This window comes from Channa argus, chromosome 7 (assembly GCF_033026475.1).
Source record: "Channa argus isolate prfri chromosome 7, Channa argus male v1.0, whole genome shotgun sequence".
NCBI lineage: Eukaryota > Metazoa > Chordata > Actinopteri > Anabantiformes > Channidae > Channa > Channa argus.
This window is the reverse complement of record NC_090203.1, coordinates 3,211,768-3,233,941: the sequence shown is the minus strand read 5'-3', so window position 1 is coordinate 3,233,941 and position 22,174 is coordinate 3,211,768. Positions and strand designations below refer to the sequence as shown.

General features: G+C 39.9%; 2 protein-coding genes across 3 annotated transcripts; one reads left to right on the top strand and one right to left on the bottom strand.

The window, feature by feature from the left end:
* Window positions 1-325: 325 nt before the first annotated feature.
* LOC137131063 (C-type lectin domain family 12 member B-like) lies at window positions 326-7,390 on the top strand. Its single transcript, XM_067511873.1, has 7 exons — window positions 326-466; window positions 1,289-1,366; window positions 1,707-1,832; window positions 5,054-5,290; window positions 5,386-5,549; window positions 5,678-5,790; window positions 5,867-7,390. The coding sequence occupies exons 1-7, from the start codon at window positions 400-402 to the stop codon at window positions 5,988-5,990; spliced, it is 909 nt and encodes a 302-aa protein (XP_067367974.1). The 5' UTR covers window positions 326-399; the 3' UTR covers window positions 5,991-7,390.
* A 2,163-nt stretch (window positions 7,391-9,553) lies between these two features.
* LOC137131064 (C-type lectin lectoxin-Phi1-like) lies at window positions 9,554-12,119 on the bottom strand. Of its 2 annotated transcripts, none has more exons than XM_067511875.1 (6): window positions 11,913-12,119; window positions 11,507-11,632; window positions 10,539-10,697; window positions 10,280-10,443; window positions 10,039-10,151; window positions 9,554-9,962 (listed from the first exon to the last, which is right to left on the bottom strand). In XM_067511875.1, exons 2-6 carry the CDS (start codon window positions 11,517-11,519, stop codon window positions 9,839-9,841), a joined length of 573 nt encoding a protein of 190 aa, XP_067367976.1. In that variant the 5' UTR covers window positions 11,520-11,632; window positions 11,913-12,119; the 3' UTR covers window positions 9,554-9,838. The 2 variants fall into 2 exon arrangements, with proteins under 2 accessions (XP_067367976.1, XP_067367975.1); XM_067511874.1 differs by having other exon boundaries at window positions 9,560-9,962; window positions 10,539-10,889; window positions 11,913-12,107.
* Window positions 12,120-22,174: the final 10,055 nt, after the last annotated feature.

Here is a 22,174-nt window from a genome sequence, read left to right as displayed (position 1 = left end):
GGAAGGTGAAGGTCATGTCTGGATAAAAGCAAAACATGAGAACGCATGAATGGATGTTACACACAGTTGCAGCTCTTGAGTAATTTGGTTGATATGAGAAGAGCATGACATTTGTTTTCCTGACATTATACCAAGCAAACACACAGAGTACAGGTTACAAATAGCAGAATATTTGTTCGGAAACAAATAAAATGTATATGCTATATAATTAAAAATTGTGTGTGGCTTTAAGGTTACACTACAGCCAGTTACACATGGAAGTAAGTTTCACAACTAAAAGTGGAAGTTCCTTTTAAGGGTCTGAATGACTTCCACTTCCAACCACTTCTTGAACTATTAGAAACTGTATTAGTCACACTGTTGTTAAATGGTAAACAACTCGACAGAGGAACTGTAGAGATGGCGGAGGATGAGGTCAACTATGCTTCAGTTGTATTTAAATCTAACAAAAATCCCCCATCTGGTGGTAAGTTCACATTTTTAAACACAGTATATCAACAGATATTGAAATAAAATGGACACAGAGAGATTGTGTATGAATATTCAGATTTGAAGTTGTTTTGTATTATTTAGTAAGTGAAAACTGTCAACTGTGTCACAACACTTCATTTAAAACATGAAGTCAGCACAACATCGATGCACCAGCAGGATAAAAATTAGCTAATGTGTCCAAAGGAGGAATAAATATTTTTTTAATCTGCTGTATTAAAACCTGCTAAGATGTTCAGCTAACCCTGCACTTTAGTACTGATGTAAAAAGTTTCATTGCTGTGCTGTTAAACTGCAGTTACCAGTTTCTCAAACCTTCTAGTGTTTTTTTAAAGCAGGATGATGGAATTTTGTGCTGAGTTCAACTCGATAACTTTAATGATCCATTTTTAAGGGTTAAAGTTAGAGATCAAACGTTTGTGTGCTGCTGCTGTCAGGCCAACATGTTCCCAACATTTTACATGTAGAATGATTTAATCATTCATGTAAATCTCAGTGGAGACGCCAAAAGGAGCAAAGCTAAAACTGGTCAAAAGAATGTTTAAAAGTAATTATTACAAAAGCAGAGGTTCTTCTTTCATGTGTTGTGACCTACTGTAAGAGAATTTCATCATTTTGGGTTTAAGGGTATTGGGTTTTGGTATTCTGTTGATCCTCAAAAGAAACAACTTATTTTCGTTCTACAAAAAACCAAACAAAAAAAAACAGATTTTTAATATAAAAACATTAGGGAATTCATTTTGAATAATTACTGTAAATAATATCATTAACCACAATATCGTGTTCGTCTCACTTCAAGCCAAAAAGGAAGACGAAACTGTTTACGATGAAGTGAAGATGCAACACAAAACCTCTGAACAAACTGCTGACACAAAGGGTAAGTTGTGAAAACCTTTACACAACATACAGTTAACACTGCAATTACCATCATTTCTTAATGTTACTACTACTGCTACTACCACTATTTTCCATTATTACTACCAACCAATTAGAAACTGGTTTGTAGTTGTACCAGTCAGTTTTTAAAAACTTCTATTTCTGTAAAAAATGTTAAGAAAGATTAATATCAGCTTCTAAACATAATTTCTCAAAATCACTGGAGTATTTTTACTGTATTTCATTCACTGCCTTTTACTAGATTTACTAAGTTTGAGGACCAACTTCATGTAGTTAACTCAGACTGTTAAAGCCTTAAATCTGGATTATTTTTTTTTTAGGATTCTCTCAGGATTCAGACAAGAAAGATGAGGAAACCAGACGTCCCCACTGTCAGTGGTTGGCTTTTTGTTTGGGGATTCTTTGTGTCATTCTGCTGTCTGGCATCATAGCAATGATGGTCCACCGTAAGTATACAGAGAAGACAGTTCATGTGTAAACTCAGGGTAAGACATGAAACACACTTACAAATAATGTCTTTAACCATTGTTTAATGTCAGTCGTTATCTTCCCTCAGTCAGAAGTTTGATTTACCCACAAGTGTCTCTGTCTGTAGTTACAGAAAGTTAATGCTGCGCAACAAAACTTTATGTGGAATATGTGTGGACAACATCCTTTGAATAAAACAGGGTTCTTGTCTATGTGATGTTTGCTTACACTATGTAAAACTACTGATTCCATATTCTGCATTTTGATGGCCTCAAGACAGAAAAAATATTTGATATTTGTTACAATCATAACATTTGTTCATTTCATATCTTGTTTTTTTAGAATCTAAATTTTGTTACTTAAATGTAACTTAATTAAAACCACAGTGCAAAGCTCTTTTAGGCAATTTCATAGATGTAACTTCATTTCCAGTAAGATGCAATGACGTGGGGCAAATTACCACAGACATGCAGAAGTTGCAAAATATGAAATGCACCAATTCTTTAACATAATATTTGTTGGTCTACAAATAGAGGAAACACAAAAGGGCCTGTAAATCTCCAAAAGACTGGAAAATGCTAAAACACTCAGCAAATAGTTTCAGAAAATAGACAAAACAAACTGAAATATTACCACCACTAAAGTAATTTTTCATTTAAATTAATAAATAAATAAAGCAACCAACCACAAGGGGACTTTTTGTGCCATTCCCAAGTCCAGTTAAATGCAGAGGGTTGTGTCAGGACGTAAAACACATTAAATTAAACATGCAAATTGTGACAATGACTTTCATACCAGATCGGTCAGGGCCCGGTTAACGGCCGCCACCGGTGCTGTTGACCTACAGGGTACAGTGGAAACTGGAGTACTGTTGGTCTAAGGAGAGGAGGAAGGTGTGTTCGTAGGCAGAGAGAGAAGAGGAAAGATAAAAATGTAGGACTGACAGTGGGGACTTGAAATGTTGGTTAGAGAGTTGGTTGATATGATGCAGAGAAGGAAGGTGGATATACTGTGTGTCCAGAAGACCAGGTGCAAAGGTAGCAAGGCTAGAAGCTTAGGAGCAGGGTTTAAGTTGTTCTACCATGGGTCAGGTAGGAAGAGAAATGGAGTAGGAGTTATCCTGAAAGAGGAGTTGGTGAGGAATGTTCTAGAGGTGAAAAGACTATCAGACAGGTTGATGAGTCTGAAGCTGGAAATTGAAGGAGTGATGTTCAATGTTGTTAGTGGTTATTCCCCACAGGTAGGATGTGAGTTAGAAGAGAAGGAGAAATTCTGGAGTGAGTTAGATGAAGTGATGCTGAGATTTACCAGAGGTGAGAGAGTGGTGATTGGTGCAGATTTCAATGGACATGTAGGTGAAGGGAACAGAGGTTATGAGAATGTTATGGGCAGGTTTGGTCTTCAGGACAGGAAGACAGAAAGACAGATGGTGGTAGACTTTGCAAAGAGGATGGAAATGGCTGTAGTGAACACTTTCTTCCAGAAGAGACAGGAACATAGGGTGATGTATAAGAGCGGAGGTAGAAGCACTCAGGTGGACGACATCTTGTGTAGACGTTGTAATCTGAAAGAGATCAGGGACTGAAAAGTATTGGTAAGGGAGAGTGTAGCCAGACAACACAGGATGGTGGTGTGTAAAATGAATCTGGTGTTGATTGGACCACTACAGCTAATGCATTCAGGGGGAGACAGGTAGGAGGGTACTCGGTGTGTCATCAGGAAAGAGGAAAGCGGACATGGAGACTTGGTGGTGGAACGAGGAAGTTCAGGAGTGTATACAGAGAAAGAGGTTAGCTAAACAAACAAAGAGCCAAACAAAGAACATACAAGGACACTAAAGAAGGAGAGGTGGGTTTGTACAGGTTGGCGAGACAAAGAGATAGAGATGGGAAGGATGTGCAGCAGGTTAGTGTGATTAAAGATAAGGATTGAAATGTATTGACAGGTGCCAGGAGTCTGATGGGAAGATGGAAGGAGAACTTTGAAGAGTTGATGTATGAGGAAGATCAAAAGGAAATGAAGAGTAGAAGAGGTGACTGGTGTGGAGCAGGAAGTAGCAAAGATTAGTAAGAGTGAAGTGAGGAGGACGTTGAAGAGGATGAAGAGCGGAAAGGCAGTTGGTCCTGATGACAAACCTGTGGAGGTATGGAAGTGTCTAGAAGAGGTGGCAGTAGAGTTTCTGACTAGTTTGTTTAACAAGATCTTGGAGAGTGAGAGGATGCTGAGGACTGGAGGAGAAGTGTACTGGTGCCAATTTTTAAGAACAAGGGAGATGTGCAGAGCTGTGGCAACTACAGAGGAATAAAGCTGATGAGCCAAACAATGAAGTTGTGGGAAAGAGTAGTGGAAGCTCGGCTAAGGGCAGAGGTGAACATTTGTGAGCAGCAATATGATTTCACACCTAGAAAGAGAACAACAGATGCAGTATTTGCTTTGAGGATGCTGATGGAGAAGTACAGAGAAGGTCAGAGGGAGTTGCATTGTGTCTTTGTAGATTTAGAGAAAGTGTATGACGGTGCAGAGAGAGGAGCTGTGGTTTTGTATGAGGACGTCTGGAGCGGCAGAGAAGTATGTTAGAGTGGTGCAGGACATGTATGAGAGCTGTAAGACAGTGGTGAGGTGCTGTAGGTGTGACAGAGGACGGTTAGTTGCAGTAAGACAGAATACATGTGTGTGAATGAGAGGGACCCAGGTGGGTAATGGTGAGGTTACAGGGAGCAGAGGTGAAGAAGGTGCAGGACTTTAAGTACTTAGGGTCAACGGTTCAGAGCAACGGAGAGTGTGGAAAAGAGGTGAAGAGGCGAGTGCAGGCAGGTTGGAACAGGTGGAGAAAAGTGTCAGGTGTTGTTAGATGTGTTGGAGATAAAGTCAGAGGCCCGATCGAGGTGGTTTGGACATGTTCAGAGGAGAAACTGTGAATATATCGGTAGAAGGATGCTGAGGTTGGAGCTGCCAGGCAGCAGGTCTAGAGGAAGAGCAAAGAGGAGATTTATGGATGTAGTGAGAGAGGACATGAAGTTAGTTGGTGTGAGAGAAGAGGATGCAGAGGACAGAGTTAGATGGAGGCACATGATTCACTGTGAAGACCCCTGAAAGGGAACAGCCCAAAGGAAAAGAAGAAGACTCAGCAAATTGTTTCAGAAAATGGACAAAACAAACTGTAATATTACCACCACTAAAACTAATTTTCATTTTACAGTTGCATTAAAGCAGACGTGTGACGTAAGTGAGCTGAAGAAGTTAAAAGACAACCTGACAAATCACAACCAACAACTCAGCTCAGAAAATAAAGAACTGAACAGAAACTACAGCAACCTGCAAGTCCAGTATGAAAACCTGACACAACAAATAAGAGACATGGAGACAACATGGAAGGAGGACAATGTCACGAGAGCTCAGTGGAGCATTGATCAATACTGTCCTAAAGATAATAACAGTATGATCAGATCCCATTAATTTGGTTTAAACATTAACCAGAACCACCAACAATATTATCAACATGCAGTGATGTTTGTTGGTCTCTTGTTTCAGGAAGGACGTGTAAAGCTTGTCAGCAGCAGTGGGACAATAACCAGTTCAGCTGCTATGCATTTAATAACGCTGTACGTTCTAAACAGAAAACCTGGGAAGAAGCTCGAGAAGACTGCAGAGGAAAGAATTCAGATTTGGCTGTTATAGTTAATGAAGGACAGAAGGTAAAAATGAGGATCGTTATTACAGCCTATATGAAAAGAAAATGCATTTCCTCAACACACTGAGTGTGTAGATCACTGTGGGCTTATTGTGTTTAAATCTCTCTGATGTGTCTCTGCATTGGTCTCAGAAATTCACCACTGATAACAGTTGGAAACAAGCAGGAATCTCTGGATACTGGATTGGTCTGAAAGTTGAAGATGGGAGATGGAAGTGGGTCGATGGAACTAATCTGACTAATGAGTAAGAGACTCATTCTTAAACACCTGAAATCATAAAATCTATTAACCTTCATCTAATCATCATGTTTTTCCCTCAGTTTATGGAATGAACCTCCTGTCAACGGTAGATGTGCAACTTCTCTTAAGAGTCAAGGATGGAGATCAGTGAACTGTGCTGACAAAAACGCATGGATCTGTGGAAAAAAAGCTTTGTCTGTTTAAATATTGTGAAAAGAGAGGATTTCTGGATAAAATAGTATATGTTATACACACACAAATATATAATCGCCAGAATATTAATACAAATAAATTAAAAGGGCAGACCAATTTCCTTTTGTATGATTTCACATTGTTAATGCTCATTGACCAACAGAGGAAGCCGTTTGTCCTACAAGTGTTCGTAATCTGACATAAAGGACATTTTGTACAGGAGGTAACAGTCACGTGTTTTCTATTTAGAAAAACATTTCTGTTTAAGTCTGTTATAGTGTCAAATGGGGCTTCAATTTATAAAACAGCTGTAATATTTAAAGAAACGTCTTCACAGTTATTACAGTAATATACATTTACTATTATTAGTATTTAAATTAACGCCCTTATTCTTTTTAACTATAAAATATAGTACATCAAGTTACATAAACCATTAGAATAATTTCACTGGCTGGACAAAAGCAGGGCTTGAAATTAAAGGTCCCATTGTCCTGAAGGTACAGTAAAAACAGCACTTGGGACACAAACACTTGTGATCTGGGACAATAGAGAAAAATCACCGTACAGTTCACACATTTTGTTGTTGAAAGTTAACTGGAAAACGCAAATACAATTAAGTATGTGTGTTGTAAATTCATATCAGTTCTTTAAGACCCCACTGAGATTAGCCAATATGAAAATACATTTGTGGAGCAGCTTCTTCTCTCAGTGTATAAGTGAGGACAGAGCGAAGTGTCCCGGTCTGCAGCAGAGAGGAAGCAGACAGCTCAGGTAAAATCAAGCTGTGCATGCCTGCAAAGAATTGCATGCATATAATTTTCCCTTAAGTCAACTTTGGATTTATGTACTTTATGTAGCGCAGTCACTGGGTCGTTAGGGTCAGGGCCAGGTTGGGTTCAGGTAAAGGTACGCAATTCTCAGCAGGCCTGCAAACCTCAGTGTAACGTCAGGTCTTGTCCTGGTATGTGCATAAAAACCTTCAGTGAATTAGCGACCAAAAGAGGTAAATTATCAAAACACACGACAAACCGTCTCCTTTCCCCCGTCATGTGTTTACTACAACAGGCTTGGTAGCTAACTGATAAAAGCTACGAACACCTTAACGGACATACAGCTAAACCTGGAAGTTAACTTAAATGCACAAAACAGTTCAACCTACAGGTACTGATAGACCCAGAAGGTGATAATGTTCACTTTGTGTTTAGACTCAGGCGTTTATTCAGTTTATTTGTGTTGCTGTTGAACTGTAGCGCGGACAGGAGATTTTGTAATGTAGCCAGTCCACACTGATAAACTTCATGTGGTGGACAAAATAATAAAAAATTAAATAAACTGTTGCATGACATGCAGTTGCTAGCTACTTAATTCTAACAATCAGGTTGTACTCTAGGCACTATAACCATTTGTTATGTTCTCGGTTCATATGACTAACCTTCCAGCTCTGCAGACGTTGAAGACACAACAGGTTAAAGTTGGAAGTGGGCCATGTCTCTTAAAGCATGCAAAAGGACAAAGTACCTAAAATTGAGAAAAATAGACTAATGATAAACATGAAATGGTGAGTACAAAGTGATAAAAAAAAAAAGCTACTTAAAATTACAAACTTCAACTGCTATTTTAGCTTTAATGGGGTTTAAAGTCAACTAAACTGCTTGCTGTGTATTCCAAGTGTAACTATCTAAATGTCCATCAGATAAGACCAGTGGCGATCCTAGAGTCTGTTGGGGCCCTGGGCAAAAATATATGCAGCATAAAACCATTATGCTTAAGATATTGCACATACAATAACATACACACCACATCACACGATAACTTAAAGTATTACACCATAGTGATTTATAGTACACTTGTCCACATTTCATTGCATTAGCATTCATAGCTTGCCAGTTAGCTTAGCTTTAATCAGTTTACTACAGAAAAAGTGTTGTCCGAGTTAGCTAATTATTAGCAGGCTGCTAGCTAAGCTAACAAGTTGACCTCTGGTGTTTCCAGCCCATCAGGCTGCACTGCTAACTTAGTTAGCGGAGTTAGCTCCTGCTAAATGTCAAAGTTAAAAGAAACAATGCGACACCAGCGGAAGTTCTGCTATTCAACTGTCTCTTCATCACAATTACAGCTACACTAGCAGCATTTAATATTCTATGTAACTGTTTTTATCTGCTCCACTTACCACTGTCTTGCCTTTTTGCCCTGTTCTTCTCCCAGAATGATAACTTCTTCTTCTTCTTCATCGTTTCATTAGACGCGTTTTTTGCGCTGAATCATGCAGCAGAGTGAGAGTCGGAGGTCCTCTTAGGGGGGTCTCCGACCAGTACTGTCATTGCAACCTTTGTATGCAGCCAGTGCTGCACTTGGTTTCCTTTTTGTCAGCCGTCGTGGGCCCCCCAAGATTACGACAGGTTTGAGACGGCGACAAAAACTGTTCATGTCGAGCCCCAGACTAGAACCTTCGGACATCACGGTTTTCAAAGATTCCACTGTCCCCTGTCCTCCCTACTCCCCCCTTTCCTGCTGCAGAGCCTCTTGGCATTGGCCATAAAGGCGGCCGCCTAGGGTGCCACCTGCTGAAGGGGGAGCCGCTGCAAGACAAAAAAAAATAATAATAATAATAAAAATGAATATTAAAAATATATATATATAATAAACTGCAGCCCCAGCTGGCACGCTTCCCTTCTGTTCTGTCTTGAAAATAAATAAAACAACCTAAAATTCACTCCAGGAGGGAGGTTATCATTATTATGAAAAGAAACAAAAACTAGAGGGGCTAATTATAAGCAGGGGTACGTGAACAGAGGAAACAATATGAACAAGGGGGGAACATGAGCTGGGGGGACAAACAAGACCTGTGATAATGAACAGAAATCTAATGCAAGCAAACATTAGGCAGAGATGGGGAAGCTAAAAATATCAAAACAATAGGGACGAAATATGAACAAACTCAGCGGCAGATAGAAAAACTACAGTAACAAGTGTGAACAGGTGTAATCAGGAAACCAAAACGTGTACGGACGAACTCGGAACAGGTACAGAAACAATCAAACTAAGCGAGCGCATAGACGGAGCGTATCAGGACACGGAAGATAAAAAAAACTAAATGTGTGCAAAACAGACCCATAGACAACACCGAACAGAACCGAACACCACAAATAGACAGAGTCCAAAGACCAGACGGCTGCGTGTTCAATCCGGGGGGAAACGGCGAGTGAGTGTAAAGTTGGGGGGTTAAATTAACAATTAGGATGTGGGAGGTGTGGGAAATGGCTGAAATGGGTCTAAGACAGGAAGTGGCAGCAGGGGAATTTGCAAAATAAGAGTCTGGGAACAGGAAGTCAAACTGTAGAGACGGAGTGAGAGAGAAGCTAGAGTGAGAACAGGAGCGAAAGAGTGGACGGGTGTAAGAATGACGCAGGAGAGCGTCTGACAGTAGGTCAGGGGGCAGAGGAGGCCACGGAACAAAGGCTAAATAAAGTGTGCCAAACCATAATCTCGCCTAGGGCACCAAAATGGCTAGAGGCTGCAGACAGGGACACTTGGCTGAGCTCCGTCCTCACACATACACAGAGAGAAGAAGCTGCTCCACGAGTTTATTTTCATATTCACTGACATCACTGAGTTTTCGAAGAACTGATATCCCATCGTATCATAATTCAAATAGCAGTCACCATAGAATGTTGTTAGCAGTCAGACTGACAGACTGACACCATAACTTTGATAGAGTTATTGCATTTATTTGTTTGATTTTGACACAAAATCAAAACCCATAGACAATCAGCTGTGATAAAAACCCATTTTGTAATAACAAGCCAGTTATTTTACATGGAAATAGTTTTATCCAGAAATCCTCTCAAGTTTGACAATATTTAAACAGACAAAGCTTTTTTTTCACAGATCCATGCGTTTTTGTCAGTACAGTTCACTGATCTCCATCCTTGACTCTTAAGAGAAGTTGCACATCTACCGTTGACAGGAGGTTCAATCCATAAACTGAGGGAAAAACATGATGATTAGATGAAGGTTGATAGATTTTATGATTTCAGGTGTTTAAGAATGAGTCTCTTACTCATTAGTCAGATTAGTTCCATCGACCCACTTCCATCTCCCATCTTCAACTTTCAGACCAATCCAGTATCCAGTGATTTCTGATGAACTCCAACTGTTATCAGTGGTGAATTTCTGAGACCAATGCAGAGACACATCAGAGAGATTTAAACACAATAAGCCCACAGTGATCTACACACTCAGTGTGTTGAGGAAATGCATTTTCTTTTCATATAGGCTGTAATAACAATCCTCATTTTTACCTTCTGTGCTTCATTAACTATAACAGCCAAATCTGAATTCTTTCCTGTGCAGTTTTCTCGAGCTTCTTCCCAGGTTTTCTGATCAGAACGTTCTGCGTTATTAACTGCATAGCAGCTGAACTGGTTATTGTTCCACCCCTGCTGACAAGCTTTACACGTCCTTCCTGAAACAAGAGACCAACAAACATCACTGCATGTTGATAATATTGTTGGTGGTTCTGGTTAATGGTTAAACCAAATTAATGGGCTCTGATCATACTGTTATTATCTTTAGGACAGTATTGATCAATGCTCCACTGAGCTCTCGTGACATTGTCGTCCTTCCACGTTGTCTCCATGTCTCTTATTTGTTGTGTCAGGTTGTCCCTCTGTGATTCCAGCTCCTGGTTTTGTGCAGTCAGGTTTGTAATATTTCTCTCTAAGACAGAATAAGCTTGTGTCAGGTTTTCATACTGGACTTGCAGGTTGTTGTAGTTTCTGTTCAGTTCTTCATTTTCTGAGCTGAGTTGTTGGTTGTGATTTGTCAGGTTGACTTTGACATCCAGCAGAGATGTCAGGTTGACTTTTAACTGCTTCAGCTCACTTACATCACACTTCTGCTTTAATGCAACTGTAACATAAAAATTACTTTAGTTGTGGTAATATTTCAGTTTGTTTTGTCCATTTTCTGAAGCCATTTGATGAGTGTTTTAGCATTTTCCAGTCTTTTGAAGTTACAGGCCCTTTTGTGTTTCCTCCATTTTTGAAAACAACAAATCTCATGTTAAAAAAAAAGAATAGTGCATTTCAGATTTTCCAACTTCTGCATGTCTGTGGTAATTTGCCCCACGTCATTAACAGGGGTTTTTAATTAAGTTAGTTTTAAGAAAATAAATGTTTTCAATTTGTGATTCTAAAAAAATTATAAGGTATGAAATGAATAAATGTTTTGATTATAACAATTCCCAATTGTTTTTATATCTAAAGACCTGTTAAATGCAGAGTATGGAATCAATGGTTGTTTTTTTTTCAATAAAGGTAAAATAAACAAGAACCCTGTTTTATGTGTTAGTTAGTTTATGTGTGGAGACAGAGAAACTTGTAGGTAAATCAAACTCCATGTAGGTAAACTGAACTTCAGAGGGAAGTTAATGACTGACATTAAACAATGGTTAAAGACATTATTTGTAAGTGTGTTTCATGTCTTACCCTGAGTTTACACATGAACTGTCTTCTCTGTATACTTACGGTGGACCATCATTGCTATGATGCCAGACAGCAGAATGACACAAAGAATCCCCAAACAACAAGCCAGACACTGACAGTGGGGACGTCTGGTTTCCTCATCTATCTTGTCTGAATCCTGAGAGAATCCTAAAAAATAAATCCAGATTTAAGGCTTTAACAGTCTCAGTTAACTACATTAACAGTAAGTGAAATACAGTAAAAATATTCAAGTGAGTTTGACAAACTAATATCAACTTCACATAAACTTTGGAATCAATTTTTACAGAAATAGAAGTGTTTTCACTGGTGCATCTACTAAAACAGTTTCTGATTGGTTGGTAGTGATAGCAGAATAGTCGTAGTAGCAGTACAAGTACCAGTAATAGAAATACAGCTAATTGCAGTATTACAGGTTTTCACAACTTACCTTTTGTGTCAGCAGATTGTTCAGAGGTTTTGTGTTGCAGCTTCACTTCATCGTAAACCGTTTCCTCTTCTTTTTTGTCTTAAAGTGTGAAGAACACGATATTGTGTGTTGTATTGAACGGTTTTATTTGACAGATGTTCATCATCAGCTTTGTCCCCACATTCAGTAACTTTAAGAAGAACAATAATTCAGTGTTTCCCCCTTAACTGTATTTTTCAGACCCTGACAGGACAGTGAAGTTAGGTTCCTCTGATGAATGAGGAACCGTCCTTTTCAGAGGGAAGTATTTTGTGTGTCTTTTAATCATTAGCAATGTACTAATAGATAAGTAATTTTAAAATTCCTTTGTCATGTTAAAAAGTTTATCGAAATAGTTGAAGTTAAACAGCACTGACATTTAATTCTGATGGGTTTTGAATTACAGTTGGAAAAAGCTTTAAATGTAAAAGTAACTTCCTCAACATCCTGCAGAAGAAATGCTAGTTTATAAGGTTTAACACATCTAAATCTATCTTTGGAATTTCACTTTTTTCAAGGTAGCATTTGCAAAATGTCACTTCCCTTTTCCCCTGGACACACAAAATTGAATTTTCTGTTCAGTGTTGTGAAAAAAATGTGAATTACAATTGCGGACAAGAAGATTCATCTTGTCTATGTTAGTGGGCTGTTAAAGGATGTGTTCACACCTTTTTAAGCATGTTTTAAACCAACACTTTAAACGATGAAACAGGTTTTACTGTGCTGTAATCATCCAAAATGTGCTTCTTATTGTGATGAAAGCTAAAATCCACTTTAAAATAACTATCATTCTATTACTTTCCAATTGCAATTCTATAGGGAAAACACAAAAGTACTTTTATAGTAAAAAGACAGTAAATATGCAAGATTTGTACTTAGACTCATGAAGCTTTATTTTAGCTTTACATACAGTTTTGAAATAGATTCTTAAATATATAACTGTCACAGACAGTTTTTTTGTCACAGACAGAGTGTTACATACTGAAACCAGCTTCCCATTTAGTAGTACTAATAGTAAAGTAGTGGTAGTAGTTGTAACCTATATTTGCATTAATGCCTTAAAGTAAAGTACAGATTTTCGCAATGTACAATTTGAGTCAATGGTTTGTTTGCTTGATTTACTTTGTTCCTTTACGTCATCATGAACAGTTTCTTTGTTTTTGGCCCAAAGTTTGAAAAACACAATCCTGTGGTTAATTACTTTATAAACAGTAATTGTTCAAAATTAATTCCCTAATTTTTATCATATTTGTCAATTTTTATATTAAAAATCAGTTCGTTTTGTTTGTTTAGAACAATAAAAGTTTTTTTTTTTTCACAGGACTCTATTATGTGGATCTTAAGGACAAGGAAACTACCAGCTTAAAACCAAAATGATAAAATTCTCTTAGTTAGGACACAACACATGAAAGAAGAACCTCTGCTTTTATAATCATTACTTTTAAACATTCTCTTGACCAGTTTTAGCTTTGCTCCTTTTGGCGTCTCCACTGAGATTTACATGAATGATTAAATCATTCTACATGTAAAATGTTGGGAACATGTTGGCCTGACAGCAGCAGCACACAAACGTTTGATCTGCAACTTTAACCCTTAAAAATGGATCATTAAAGTTATCGGGTTGAACTCAGCACAAAATTCCATCATCCTGCTTTAAAAAAACACTAGAAGGTTTGAGAAACTGGTAACTGCAGTTTAACAGCACAGCAATGAAACTTTTTACATCAGTACTAAAGTGCAGGGTTAGCTGAACATCTTAGCAGGTTTTAATACAGCATATTAAAAAAATATTTATTCCTCCTTTGGACACATTAGCTAATTTTTATCCTACTGGTGCATCGATGTTGTGCTGACTTCATGTTTTAAACTCTGGTTGCACGACAGTTTTCACTTAGAGGATAATGATAAAACAAGTTTAACTCTGAATATTCATTAAAATACCATCTGTAATATTTTGCCCAGTTATGAAGAAAATATTAGTAAAACAAATGCAGTGTCTGATCCATTTCAATATCTGTTGATGTACTGTGTTAAAAATGTGAACTTACCATCAGATGGGGGATTTTTGTTGGATTTAAATACAACTGAAGCATAGTTGATCTCATCCTCCGCCATCTCTACAGTTCCTCTGTCGAGTTGTTTCTTATTTTCACAGTTAGACTGACATTTAACCACAGTGTGTCTAATATAGTTTGAGAAGTGATTGTTTCCTCAGTTCATTTGAGTCAGTCACAGCCTTAAAATGAACAACTTCTGCTTTTATTTGTGAAACTTATTTGCATCCATAACTGGCTTTAGTGTAACCTTGAAACCATACACAATCATTATTTGTATAGCATATACATTTTATTTATTGTGCAGAGACCGTTATACCAAGCGTTATACCACTTTACTAAAAAGTTGTGCACATGAGTGTCTCATCTCAGCTGGGTTCAGACTGCAGCTGGTGTGTGTGTGTGTGTGTGTGTGTGTGTCCACCCCTCTCTCCATTAGACAGAGAGGAGACAACGGACAAACTTCACATCCACTGATCTCACACTGTTTTTCAGCAGCATCTCGTTACACTGCTGCAGCTCATGTTTCATTAAGCAACAGTCTTTTTTTTTTTTTTTTTGGAAGAAAAAAAAAATGCTAATTACTTTCTGCTGAGTATGAACCTAACAAACACTAAATTCCACATTGTAATACTCAAAATTCATATTTCATGAAGTCAAACATAATTGGGGTGGATGTGGCTCATCACCCATCACAACGTCAGTGGTTCAGTCTATGTCATGATCTGCCCTTCAGCTCCATTTCCTGTTCTGGACTTTTATTTTGTAGCTCTTTTGCCCCCAGCTTCACTACTCACTTTACTGATGTTCTTTAGTTTTTCCAGCCCTGATTCTAGTTCAGCCTCCTCAGACATTCTGGCTCTGTCTTGTGTTTAGTTCTTCTCTGATTTGTGTTTCACATACAATGTGTATTATTACTCTCTAGGGCCAAGCCAGCGTTTGTCCTCCCATCTGGAGAGATTTGTAGTGACCTTCCCTGATAGTCTGTGTTCCCTAATAACCTGCTTATAGCACAGACTCCCTTTCTGTGGCTTTCCAGCCTTGTCTACACCATTTCTTAGTTTTTGTATTTGTGCCCACACGTGTATCCTGACTGTCAGGTTTCATTAGCCCTGGTCCAGCTTCATATGTTGTGTTCAGCCTGTTTTATCACTGATTCCAGCTCCCGTGTTTGTCTTCTGATCCTTTATTCCTTCAGTCCTGGTTTTGGTTAGTTCCTTGGTTCATGTATTGTGTCGGTGCTCTGAATCTACTGCCTGTCGGTTTAGTCCCCGTTTAGTTGAGTGAATTTGTTTTTCCTCCTTTTCTGTGTTGTTAAAGAATAAAGTTCACTTACATTCTACATCCCTCTCACACTGAACCTGACCGTCTCAAGCTGAACCCTGAGTTTCTCCTTGTGGGTCAAATAAAGCTGCTTGTGTGTCGGCTGCTGTCACCTGTGTTGTTGCTACTTGGTGAGAAACACAGTATTTTTCAAAGTGAGTCAGCACATTTTGGCGACGTCCCCACAGCTGCTCCACAAATATATTTTCATATTCACTAATCTCAGTGTGGTCTTGAAGAATTGATATCTCGTGAAGTTAGAATACAAATAATTATGTTTGCGTGTTGTAGTTCACTTCTAGTTAACAGTAAGGTCATTTTCTTGTCCCAAAATTAACTAAGATCCTGAATATTTGTGTCCGAGGTGAGATTTCTACTGGACGTGGGACAATAGGACATTGTAAATTTCTAGACATGTCATTAAGGAGACAAAGTCTCTTCACTTGAATGAAGAAATGTATTAAAAGTAGATTTAAATTTAATTATTTTTTTTGTATTATTTGAGATGATGAAGGGCAAATGAAGCAAACACACTGATGACAGATGTTCTCTGGTCTCATTTGGACGAAACACTTTTTATTCAGTGTCCTGTTTGATTAAAGCCTAATGACCTTTTCAAAGAGCAGTTTGCAAGAAACAACCCAACAAAAATGTGTAGAAGCATTTTTATTCTCTATAACAAACTAAAACAGAAATGTTTTAGATTAAAAACACAGAACTGTTACCTCCTGTACAAAATGTCCTTTATGTCACATTACAAATCCTTCTAATAAACAGCCATAGTAACATATTGTTGCAGGAGAAACAGCTTCCTCTGTTGGTCAATGAGCTAAACAATGTAAAATCATACAAGAAAATTATGTATCCTTTGCTCTTCATTATTTGAATTAATATTCTGGTGTTATTCAGACTGACAGTAGCCGTAACTTTGATATTATATATAGTTATTGCATTTATTTGTTTGATTTTGACACAAAATCAAAACCCATTTTGTAAAAAGAAATCAAGATGATAAGCCAGTTATTTTACATGTAAATAGTTTTATCCAGAAATCCTCTCAAGTTTGACAATATTTAAACAGACAAAGCTTTTTTTCCACAGATCCATGCGTTTTTGTCAGCACAGTTCACTGATTTCCATCCTTGACTCTGAAGAGAAGTTGCACATCTACCGTTGACAGGAGGTTCAATCCATGAACTGAGGAAAAAACATGATGATTAGATGAAGGTTGATAGATTTTATGATTTCAGGTGTTTAAGAATGAGTCTCTTACTCATTAGTCAGATTAGTTCCATCGACCCACTTCCATCTCCCATCTTCAACTTTCAGACCAATCCAGTATCCAGAGATTCCTGCTTGTTTCCAACTGTTATCAGTGGTGAATTTCTGAGACCAATGCAGAGACACATCAGAGAGATTTAAACACAATAGCCCACAGTGATCTACACACTCAGTGTGTTGAGGAAATGCATTTTCTTTTCATATAGGCTGTAATAACAATCCTCATTTTTACCTTCTGTGCTTCATTAACTATAACAGCCAAATCTGAATTCTTTCCTGTGCAGTTTTCTCGAGCTTCTTCCCAGGTTTCCTGTTTAGAACGTACAGCGTTATTAAATGCATAGCAGCTGAACTGGTTATTGTTCCACCCCTGCTGACAAGCTTTACACGTCCTTCCTGAAACAAGAGACCAACAAACATCACTGCATGTTGATAATATTGTTGGTGGTTCTGGTTAATGTTTAAACCAAATTAATGGGATCTGATCATACCGTTATATTTAGGACAGTATTGATCAATGCTCCACTGAGCTCTTGTGACATTGTCCTCCTTCCACTTTGTCTCCATGTCTTTTATTTGTTGTGTCAGGTTGTCCCTCTGTGATTCCAGCTCCTGGTTTTGTGCAGTCAGGTTTGTAACATTTCTCTCTAAGACAGAATAAGCTTGTGTCAGGTTTTCATACTGGACTTGCAGGTTGCTGTAGTTTCTGTTCAGTTCTTCATTTTCTGAGCTGAGTTGTTGGTTGCGATTTGTCAGGTTGACTTTGACATCCAGCAGAGCTGTCAGGTTGACTTTTAACTGCTTCAGCTCACTTGCGTCACACGTCTGCTTTAATGCAACTTCTTCTTCTTTTCCTTTCGGCTGCTCCCTTTCAGGGGTCGCCACAGCGAATCATGTGCCTCCATCTAACTCTGTCCTCTGCATCCTCTTCACTCACACCAACTAACTTCATGTCCTCCCTCACTACATCCATAAATCTCCTCTTTGGTCTTCCTCTAGACCTCCTGCCTGGCAGCTCCAACCTCAGCATCCTTCTACTGATATATTCACAGTTTCTCCTCTGAACATGTCCAAACCACCTCAATCTGGCCTCTCTGACTTTATCTCCAAAACATCTAACATGAGCTGTCCCTCTGATGTACTCATTCCTGATCCTGTCCATCCTCGTCCCTCCCAAAGAGAACCTCAACATCTTAAGCTCTGCTACCTCCAGCTCTGCCTCCTGTCTTTTCTTCAGTGCCACTGTCTCTAAGCCGAACAACATTGCTGGTGTCACCACCGTCTTGAACACCTTTCCTTTCATTCTCGCTGATACTCTTTTATCACACAACACACCTGACACTTTTCTCCACTCGTTCCAACCTGCCTGCACTCGCCTCTTCACCTCTTTTCCACACTCACCGTTGCTCTGAACCGTTGACCCTAAATACTTAAAGTCCTGCACCTTCTTCACCTCTGCTCCCTGTAACCTCACCGTTCCACCTGGGTCCCTCTCATTCACACACGTATTCTGTCTTGCTGCGGCTAAGCTTCATTCCTCTGTTTTCCAGAGCAGACCTCCACTTCTCTAGATTTTCCTCCACCTGCTCCCTGCTCTCACTACAAATAACAATGTCATCTGCAAACATCATAGTCCAGGGAGATTCTTGTCTAACCTCATCTGTCAGTCTGTCCATCACCAGAGCAAACAAGAAGGGGCTCAAAGCCGATCCTTGATGCAGACCCACCTCCACCTTAAACTCCTCTGTCACACCTACAGCACACCTCACCACTGTCTTACAGCTCTCATACATGTCCTGCACCACTCTAACATACTTCTCTGCCACTCCAGACGTCCTCATACAATACCACAGCTCCTCTCTCGGCACCCTGTCATACGCTTTTTCTAAATCTACGAAGACACAATGAAGCTCCCTATGACCCTCTCTGTACTTCTCCATCAGCGTCCTCAAAGCAAATACTGCATCTGTTGTACTCTTTCTAGGCATGAAACCATATTGCTGCTCACAAATACTCACCTCTGCCCTTAGCCGAGCTTCCACTACTCTTTCCCACAACTTCATTGTGTGACTCATCAGCTTTATTCCTCTGTAGTTGCCACAGCTCTGCACATCTCCCTTGTTCTTAAAAATTGGTACCAGTACACTTTTCCTCCAGTCCTCAGCATCCTCTCACTCTCCAAGATCTTGTTAAACAAACTAGTCAAAAACTCTACTGCCACCTCTCCTAGACACTTCCATACCTCCACAGGTATGTCATCAGGACCAACTGCTTTTCCGCTCTTCATCCTCTTCAATGTCCTCCTCACTTCACTCTTACTAATCTTTGCTACTTCCTGCTCCACACCAGTCACCTCTTCTACTCTTCGTTCCCTTTCATTTTCCTCGTTCATCAACTCTTCAAAGTTCTCCTTCCATCTTCCCATCACACTCCTGGCACCTGTCAATACATTTCCATCCTTATCTTTAATCACCCTAACCTGCTGCACATCCTTTCCATCTCTATCTCTTTGTCTGGCCAACCTGTACAAATCCACCTCTCCCTCTTTAGTGTCCAACCTAGCATACAAGTCCTCATATGCTCTTTGTTTGGCCTTTGCCACCTCTATCTTCACCTTACGCTGTATCTCCCTGTACTCCTGTCTACTCTCTTCAGTCCTCTCAGTGTCCCACTTCTTCTTAGCTAACCTCTTTCTCTGTATACACTCCTGAACTTCCTCGTTCCACCACCAAGTCTCCTTGTCTGCTTTCCTCTTTCCAGATGACACACCGAGTACCCTCCTACCTGTCTCCCTGATCAAATTAGCTGTAGTAGTCCAGTCATCTGGAAGCACCTCCAAACCACCCAGAGTCTGTCTCAGCTCCTCCCTGAAAACTAAACGACATTCTTCCTTTTTCAACTTCCACCACTTTGTCCTCTGCTCTGCCTTAGTCCTCTTCATCTTCCTCACCACCAGCATCATTTTACACCACCATCCTGTGTTGTCTGGCTACACTCTCCCCTACCAATGCTTTACATTCACTGATCTCTTTCAGATTACAACGTCTACATAAGATGTAGTCTACCTGAGTGCTTCTCCCTCCGCTCTTGTACGTCACCCTATGTTCCTGCCTCTTCTGAAAGAAAGTGTTTACTACAGCCATTTCCATCCTCTTTGCAAAGTCTACCACCATCTGACCTTCTGCGTTCCTGTCCTGAAGACCAAACCTGCCCATAACAGTCTCATCACCTCTGTTCCCTTCACCTACATGTCCATTGAAATCTGCACCAATGACAACTCTCTCACCTATGGGGATGCTCTGCATCACTTCATCTAACTCACTCCAGAATTTCTCCTTCTCTTCTAACTCACATCCTACCTGTGGGGCATAACCACACACAACATTGAACATCACCCCTTCAACTTCCAGCTTCAGACTCATCAACCTGTCTGATACTCTTTTCACCTCTAGAACATTCCTCACAAAATCCTCTTTCAATATAACTCCTACTCCATTTCTCTTCCTATCTGACCCATGGTAAAACAACTTAAACCCTGCTCCTAAGCTTCTAGCCTTGCTACCTTTCCACCTGGTCTCCTGGACACACAGTATGTCCACCTTCCTTCTCTGCATCATGTCGATCAACTCCCTAGCCTTCCCTGTCATAGTACCAACATTCAAAGTCCCTACTGTCAGTCCTACATTCTTAGCTTTCCTCTTCTCTCTCTGCCTACGAACACACCTTCCTCCTCTTCTTCTTCGTCTTTGACCAACAGTAGTCCAATTTCCACCGGTACCCTGTAGGTCAACAGCACCGGTGGCGGTCGTTGTTAACCCGGGCCCCGACCGATCCGGTATGGAAGTCTTTGTCACGATTCGCATGTTTGATTTGGCATGTGTTTTACGTCGGATGCCCTTCCTGCCACAACCCTCTGCATTTATCCAGACTTGGGACTGGCACAAGAAGACACTGGCTTGTGCCCCCTTGCGGTTGCATTGTCTGCTTTAATGCAACTGCAAAATGAAAAAATTACTTTAGTTGTGGTAATATTTCAGTTTGTTTTGTCCATTTTCTGAAACCATTTGCTGAGTGTTTTAGCATTTTCCAGTCTTTTGAAGTTACAGGCCCTTTTGTGTTTCCTCCATTTTTGGAATCAACAAATCTCCTGTTAAAAAAGAATTAGTGCATTTCATATTTTCCAACTTCTGCATGTCTGTGGTAATTTGCCCCACGTCATTGCATCTTACTGGAAATGAAGCTACATCTATGAAATTGCCTAAAAGAGCTTTACACTGTGGTTTTAATTCTTCTTTTCCTTTGGGCTGTTCCCTTTCATGTGTCTTCACAGCGAATCATGTGCCTCCATCTTACTCTGTCCTCTGCATCCTCTTCACTCACACCAACTAACTTCATGTCCTCCCATCCATAAATCTCCTCTTCTGTCTTCCTCTAGACCTCCTGCCTGGCAGGTCCAACCTCAGCATCCTTCTACTGATATATTCGCAGTTTCTCCTCTGAACATGTCCAAACCACCTCAATCTGTCCTCTCTGACTTCATCTCCAAGCATCTAACATGAGCTGTCCCTCTGATGTCCTCATTCCTGATCCTGTCCACCCTCGTCCCTCCCAAAAAGAACCTCAACATCTTAAGTTCTACAACCTCCAGCTCTGCCTCCTTTTTTTCTTCAGTGCCACTGTCTCTAAGCTGAACAATATCTCTGGTCTCACCACCGTCTTGAACATCTTTCCTTTCATTCCGCTGATACTCTTTTATCACACAACACACCTGACACTTTTCTCCACCTGTTCCAACCTGCCTGCACTCGCCTCTTCACCTCTTTTCTACACTCTCCGTTGCTCTGAATCGTTGACCCTAAGTACTTAAAGTCCTGCACCTTCTTCACCTCTGCTCCCTGTAACCTCACCGTTCCATCTGGGTCCCTCTCATTCACACACATGTATTCTGTCTTACTGCAGCTAAGCTTCATTCCTCTGTTTTCCAGAGCAGACCTCCACCTCTCCAGATTTTCCTCCACCTGCTCGCTGCTCTCACTACAAATCACAAAGTCATCTGCAAACATCATAGTCCATGAGATTCCTGTCTCATCTGTCAGTCTGTCCATCACCAGAGCAAACAAGAAGGGGCTCAGAGCTGATCCTTGATGCAGACCCACCTCCACCTTGAACTCCTCTGTCACACCTACATCACCTCACCACTGTCTTACAGCTCTCATACATGTCCTGCACCACTCTAACATACTTCTCTGCCGCTCCAGACGTCCTCAAACAAAACCACAGCTCCTCTCTCTGCACCCTGTCATACACTTTCTCTAAATCTATGAAGAGACAATGCAACTCCCTCTGACCTTCTCTGTACTTCTCCATCATCATCTTCAAAGCAAATACTGCATCTGTTGTTCTCTTTCTAGGCATGAAACCATATTGCTGCTCACAAATGTTCACCTCTGCCCTTAGCCGAGCTTCCACTACTCTTTCCCACAACTTCATTGTTTTTCTCATCATAGCACTGTGGTTTTAATTATGTTACATTTAGCTGAGAAAAATAAATGTTTTCATTTTGTTCAATTTGTGATTCTAAATAAA